At 48.0% G+C, this 7,087-nt stretch overlaps 2 protein-coding genes across 2 annotated transcripts; one reads left to right on the forward strand and one right to left on the reverse strand.

Annotated features, from left to right (window-relative positions):
• Nucleotides 1–144: 144 nt before the first annotated feature.
• Nucleotides 145–1,807, reverse strand: Triagg1_10933 (uncharacterized protein; the record flags this gene model as incomplete). The annotated part of the gene is made up of 3 exons (XM_062895059.1): nucleotides 145–425; nucleotides 490–1,544; nucleotides 1,653–1,807. 3 exons carry the CDS (start codon nucleotides 1,805–1,807, stop codon nucleotides 145–147), a joined length of 1,491 nt encoding a protein of 496 aa, XP_062750118.1.
• Nucleotides 1,808–2,317: 510 nt separating this feature from the next.
• On the forward strand, nucleotides 2,318–4,104 carry Triagg1_10934 (transcriptional regulator family: Fungal Specific TF; the record flags this gene model as incomplete). Its single annotated transcript, XM_062895060.1, has 5 exons — nucleotides 2,318–2,529; nucleotides 2,597–2,865; nucleotides 2,929–3,245; nucleotides 3,299–3,379; nucleotides 3,436–4,104. The coding sequence occupies 5 exons, from the start codon at nucleotides 2,318–2,320 to the stop codon at nucleotides 4,102–4,104; spliced, it is 1,548 nt and encodes a 515-aa protein (XP_062750119.1).
• Between the last annotated feature and the right edge of the window lie 2,983 nt (nucleotides 4,105–7,087).

A 7,087-nucleotide genomic window follows, 5' to 3' on the forward strand; every position in this document is an offset into this window, starting at 1 on the left:
AGTCCGTTTTAGAGATATTCTCGCTGAATTGCCATGAATGTATCCTGTAGTTATGGGGAGAGCGGAAATCTATTAGAAACAGATATGAATTAGAGTAATTGGACATCAGTTATTGAAGAGACTATTGGAGACTAGCCAAGTGTTTTACAAAACGTATCTGAAATCTTTGTTCTGGATATCAGTAAGATCCTCGTCGATTGAGTGCAGACCCATAGGTGTGCCACTTCGCTTGTCCCTCTTTCTGTTTTCCATACGCAACGTAATAAGCGTAATAGATGCAATCACTACCACGCCACACAGACAGACAAAACTTCCTACGAATCCTGCGTGATAGATTGGCCCTGGAGACGCGCCAAAGATCACTGGACCAATAACATTTCCGACGCAGTATCCAACGAAAGTCGAAGCACTGACAGTGGATTTCTCTAAAACTGTTGTCAGACGCTGTTTCACAAAAGACAGATGCCATAAGAGAGAAAAAAGGCTTACTAGTATGTCCCGCTATGTTTGATGCTGTCAACGAGACAGCAATTCCTCCAGAGGCAACTTGGACGGCAATGAGAAAAACTCCCGCAAACAACAATCCTCGATTACTACGAGGCCCAAACCAGCAGATGAGAGTGCCCGCGATAGAGATCAAACCGCAGGTAATAATCAGCAGGTAGCGCATGTTTCTCCACCTCCGTGTGATGTAGCCCGAGAGAAGAATAGAAGTGGCAGTAATCGCTCCAATGGGACATGTTAAAGCCAAAGAATCGAAGTGGTCGAATCCAAATCCGTTGATAACAACAGTACCGAAAGTTCCAAGGGCTCCCGATGGCACACCGGTAAGAAGCACTATGAAGGCGCTGCTGTACAGCTTGTAATCGCGGAAAGCCTCGAAGAACTGGGCCTTGTTGAACTCGTGGCTCACAGTACCAGCATTGTTTCTCTCGAGACGGCGAATAGCAATGTGTCTCTCAGCATCCGTCAACCGTTTACTCGTCATAGGGTCATCGGGGAGGAAGAAGAAGAGTACGATGGACCACAAGATGGTGACACCGCCAAGAATCAGAAAGATTGGTTTCCAAGAAGGCAGTGACCCATGAATCTGGCCCAAGCCGTAGTTGATTAGCGGCGAGATGGCTGTGGCGACTCCCACACAGCTGTACCAGAACCCAGTTCGTAGAGTCTGCTCTTCTCGTGTCCACCAGAAGGTAACCAAGACAGTGAACGAGGGAGCAACGGCCGACTCAAGGAAACCCAGGAAAAGGCGATTGATCATAATACCGGCATAATTGAGGCAGCCAGCTGTGGACATGAGAACAGCTCCCCAGAGGAATGTAGCAACTGACACCACTCGAGATGTTGAGTAGCGCTGGCACAAGAACATCATTGGGTATGTACCAACAAGATATCCAATGTAAAACATCATCGACGCATTGGCGTATTTCTGGTTATTCGTGATTGGGGTTCCGTCTGGCAAATGGCCAACAATCGTGGTGAGCTTCAAGTCCGCATTGAAGTTGAACTGTGTTGCGGCGCTCATGACACCCTTGTCGTAGCTTTGCAGTGTGTACGTCACCATCATAAGAGGAATAATCCTTTACACTTGGATGAGCTATGGATTCCTGAAAAGGGAATAGACCACTAAATTGAAGGAGATAACATACCAGAAATCGAGTTTTCGAATAAGCCGTCTCTCGTCCTCTGCAGTGAATGTCTCGCCGCTGGGCTTTATGTTGGCAGTGTCGTTTTCCATCTTCTCAATTTCTTCAACCCCATCATGCTTTATGTCGTCAAGCACTTCCATGTCGTGGGGCGCCATAGTCACAGAGTAATTGGACGAGTGTCTCTCTTGTTGTACAATGTGTGTAAGCATCATTCACTTCCCGTTGTTGTGGTGATAATGATGTTATATAACAGTCTCGTCGTCGTTCCTCCTGACCCTGTGACACAATTGGCTGACCATCGTTCGGCAAAGTTTACAACACAGAGAACATGACCGGGTTGAGATCACTCCGATCTTCTCCGGGATGCGCCGTCATGATGCCCATCCGTGGAGAGAGAGCAAAAGAGAGAAGAATGCGACATACCGCTGGATGGATCTCGGAATAGAAATGACTCGGCAGACGGACGGAGGAAGCTAAAGTCAGATAATAGCCGAATTAGCCGTTCTAGCTCGCGACAACTTCACCAGTTCAGGCGCCACAAAGATGGGGTTTGTGGAGTAGCTCGTATATCCCCATCCGGGGTAAAAGGTAAGCTGGTCGGCTCGAATCTTTTCTTTTCTACCGACGGCAAACTTCTTCCCCAGACAAACTCATCTTTGCCGGCCATGGAATCTGGGGAGAGCTTACATGCAGCTCGGCCCAACAGCAGCGCATGGGGAAGTACCAGAGTTGCTCCCCGGATTCGCTCGCGCGTTGCCTGTCAGCCTTGCAATCAGCGCAAAGTTCGTTGCGACGTTGTTCAGACTGGTGGTAATGCCTGCTCAAATTGCCAGCGCGATGGCGGATCTTGTGTGGTTCTTCCGCGCAAGAAGCATCGGTAAGCATTGAAGGACGCTTGATTGAGTATTGCCCTCCATTTTTGCTCATCGATTGTCCTCTCACAGGCCGCGGAGGAAGAGAGATTCTCAGTTTACGGCGCAGAAAGCGGCTGGAAATACAGCCGAGATCTCCTATAGCAAGGTTACTTTGGGTGGCCTGGTAGATCCACAAGTTGGTGCTATACAAGTTGAAGATCCTCCGGAATACCCTTATGGAGAAACATTCTCGACGCCCCTACCGTCGTCAAGAAACAATGCCATGGGCGTTGGAGAAATCCAGGGCCGATCCGTGACAGAGAGTATCTTGCCTGAAGATGGCTCTTTTACTTACATCGGTAAGCACCCTATCAGAATTCTGACAATCATGATATGGAAAAGATCTCACATCACATCGACAGGCGACAGGAGAGGGCCACGCCACTCTGTCTATGACCTCTGCCACCCTGAGACCCCCGAAGATGCACGATGTTTGCCTCCAAGCACGGCTATGCCGTCGTCTCACAAACCGCATGAGCTAGAGTATATGCGCCTTCAGGGTGTCTTTTCTAGGCTCCCGGATGATGTGTGCGATGAGCTGATACGCTGCTACTTCCACCATGTTCACTTCTTTTTACCAATAATCGACGCGCCCGCGTTTCTGAACGAGTATTGCAGCAATGGCTCTCGGAATATTAGCCTGCTACTGTATTGGAGTATGCTTCTTGCAGCTGCAAATGTTAGTCCATGTGAAGACGCAAATTGATGTAATGATCTAACCGTTCCTCTTAGTTTGTTGAAGCAGACGTTTTACAGAAAGCAGGCTTCTCCTCTAGAAAAGCAATGAAGACTGCCATGTATGAACGCGCCAAGGTTAGCAATCTGGGACTCGGTGATTGTAACATGTCTCGTAAACTGACTCTGGACAGTGTCTCTACGACGTCGATCGAGGGACGGAAAAACTGGTGCTCATTCAGTCTGTCATCCTATTAGGATTCTGGTATACTGACCCGCAGGATCATACTGGTGCCTGGTACTGGACAGGCATTGCAATTTCGCTCTCACAGAATATCGGACTCCATCGGTCTTCGCGTTTGGGCAGCCGCGTACCGCCAAAGTCGTTACCAGCGCGAGAGTCCCTCATGCGTCGCATCTGGTGGGCATGTGTAGTCAGAGATCGATGGGTTTCGTTGGCTCGGGGCCGTCCTATGCGCATTCATAACGAAGACTGCGACACGCCCCTCCCTGTGGTGGAAGACATCATGAACGAACTAGAGTCTGTTGCTGGCCGGGCGCGAAGCAGTTTCGTTCCTGTGGAATCCAGAGCCTTGGCCGAGATGTGGATTCGGCTCGTGCGCATTTGCGATACGTTGGGTAACATCCTAAGAGTCCATTATCGTGTGAATGGAGTGATACCCAGTATATCGGAGATTGACAGATATGCAGAAGAGTTACAAGCCTTGGCTCAAGACGACGCTGTCCCAGCTGACTCTAGCGACAGCTTGAGCATCAATGGGATTCAAATCAATCTACTGTATCAGTTTGTGCCCCCTTTCAACACTCTCGGTCCGTCTACGCGGTCACTGACTATTCACTAGAGCTACAATTGCAATACTCTATCGACCATACCTATTGAATCGGTCTACTTCCCTCCCATCCGGAGCGCATTCACTATGGCAAAAGACTGCAACGAGCCGAGCCCGCGAAGCCGCGTCAAATACCAACGGACTGCTGCAGAGTCTCATTGAAGTGGATGGTATACGATATTTGAAGCAAATGATGTATTCATTTCCTCTCCCATTGTCCAGGTTATGGAGCTTGTGAACTGATCATCTCTCACCGTAGGATTACTGCAATGATCCCCGCTATGCAGATTCACCTTTACGACTGCAAGTCAACAAATGCATTGACCCGGGGTCTTGCAGAAAACAAGCTCCAGCTTCACATGCTGGTTCTGTCAAACTTGAGAGGAACATACTGGAGCGCGGACGTAATGTATCGACTCTTTGATCGGGCTCAAAACATACTCAAGAAGTCGAATTCACAAATAGAAAAACAACCTGTCAAGAACGCAGATAACAGCCGAGATTACACGAATCTGCAACCACAACCACAGCCGCAATTGCTCCCGCCGACCGAGACCCCCTTGCTACCGACTCCAGAGCCTGCAGTCTTGATGAGTGATCAACAAAATGCAAACACATGGTTCAACGGATCGCCACAATTTAGAGACGTTGATCAACTTTTGAGTCCAGGGTTTTACCTTTCTGAAGATGGCTTCTCAGAGTTCCTTCTTAGCTATGAAGACGCTGTTGTATACGATCCACCTGTTTTGGGTTGAAGCCGGGTACTTGACGAGATAGTACAATGATAGCAGTATTTAATTTATCTTATACTCTTCGGAATGTCAAGTGAGGGTGTCTCCGATTTCCATCTTTAATTCACCCCACACTATTCACTAGTAGGCATCATCATTAAACAACCTGGAGGTGATACTTATGACTCAAGGCAGCGGTGGATTAAGTCACGCAAGTGCTTAACCGCCGTGATTAGGCACCAGCAGTTGGTAGCCGATGTTAGTGATTCGGTTATTTCTCCTAAGTTGCAGGGAGCCGCTAAATGACAACGCACACGGATTCCAGCCTGTATTGCAAGCGGTGACTCTACTGCAATGAATTAAGCGCCGTCTTTGCGGATCGGAGGCCAATTCACTTGACTAATGAAAAGTGAGACGTCAGAGCCGTTGATTTCATCAAGTAAGGGTGGACGACACAACTGCCTGGTCCCTGAAACTAGGGCCGAACTACGACTACTCAGTGTACATCGGACAAATTCAGATGCTAGATCTATTTACGTCTACTAGACCTATGACCACGACCACAACGACTACATATACTACAACGATTACATCGATTACATATACTGCATCGACTACATATCCTACAACGACCACAACGACTACAGAGACTACATCAATCATATCCACTACATGAACTACCAGAGCCTTGGATAACCAAGGAAACAGAAGATATTCGGAGGAAGCGACAAAGATGGCACCGGGTTACTGACGAAGCTCAAGGAGGGTGAGGTGGCCTACGTAGGGTATTGGATGGACATGAGCGGTCCAATGTCTGCGACGGCAAACAGGGACGGAGAGAGTCACTTGAACGAATTCGACTTCCAGGGCCTTGATTCATTCAGAGTTCAACGTTTCGAAGCCGGTCACGGGGACGATTACCCATTATACGCTGACATCAAAGCTGGGTATACGCTGCCTCAAACGACTGTTACATGCGGAATCACTAAACGATATTTACAAGACGACAATAGGTCAGCAAGGTTATTGTTGAGAAATAGCAGTCTATTTCTATCATCAAGGGAGGCTATCTAGAAAAGAGAAAGAAGAAGAAGGACAACAACAAAAGACATAGTATTCTATAGCAAATGGACTACGGGGCAGTCGCGGCTTGCAACATGAGGAGAATGACGTGAATCCACACCTGATTCTTGATCTTTATACACAAGTTGTCTATAGTTTTATTGCCAAATTGAAACATGGAGATGTCTTGCAGCTAATAAATCATTGCTCAGTGATTGGTTTTGACCTTGCGGATGAACAAAGTCCCGACTGTGAGAATGACTTCCAAGTGAAGCCCTGGATTTGCCCAAACGGTGTTATTAGGAAGGCGTTGCCAGTCAGCGTACGCATACCTTTCAAGGTCGCAGCTATAGTAGCCCTCTGGGGATAACTTAGTTCTTTAATCAACAATCAAGTCACGGTCGGTCAGCAACATCCTCCTCTCGTTTCCAGTTCAATAAGTTATGAGCCCTCGCGCTCTAGTTTTTTGATCCCAAACAACCTCTGGCATCAGATTCTGCACAAATCACCGCGTTGACGCGTCGCGCTGCACTAAATACACTGGACGAGCTCCGCCGACGGGACCAGCGACACCCGGTGCGGACAAAGAGGACGAGAAGCCGGCCTTGACAGCAAAACGGCACAGAAGAAGCCCGCGATCTCAAGAGACCGCCCCAGTGATACCAGTTGTGGAGGAAGAAAACGAGAAGCCAGCTTCCCCATTCAATGGAGAACAGTTAGAAGGAGTCGTTGGGGTTTTCCACTGACACCTGTCACCGCATTTGGAATATATCCAGAAAGCGTCGCAGTGGTTAGTCCTCAGCCGCCATTCAGCAGATCACTGATTGATTTCTGCAGTAACAACGGACGATGACTTTGTAGTATCCTCGGATAATGACTCCCTTGGATCGCCCAGTACAAAGCGCCAACGTACTGACACTGCGACAACAGAGGCAATTGAGGGAGGCTTAGGCGGCGATAGCAGAGTCCTGAAGGATATAATGATAATGCTGGGGCTTCCATACGCGAATGAGGTTAAGGGCCCCGACTAGATAGAGGCTTTGTACACAGCACGCAGCAGGACTCCAACAGCAGCGGAGGAGATTAGATTATTTATAAAACAGTATATTAAATTCCTTTACATCTACTATGTCTACTATGTCTACTATGTCTACTATGTCTACTATGTCTACTATGTCTACTATGTCTACTATGTCTACTAT

The sequence above is a fragment of the Trichoderma aggressivum genome (assembly GCF_033847375.1).
Source record: "Trichoderma aggressivum f. europaeum strain CBS 100526 chromosome Unknown scaffold_096, whole genome shotgun sequence".
In the NCBI taxonomy this organism is placed as follows: domain Eukaryota; kingdom Fungi; phylum Ascomycota; class Sordariomycetes; order Hypocreales; family Hypocreaceae; genus Trichoderma; species Trichoderma aggressivum.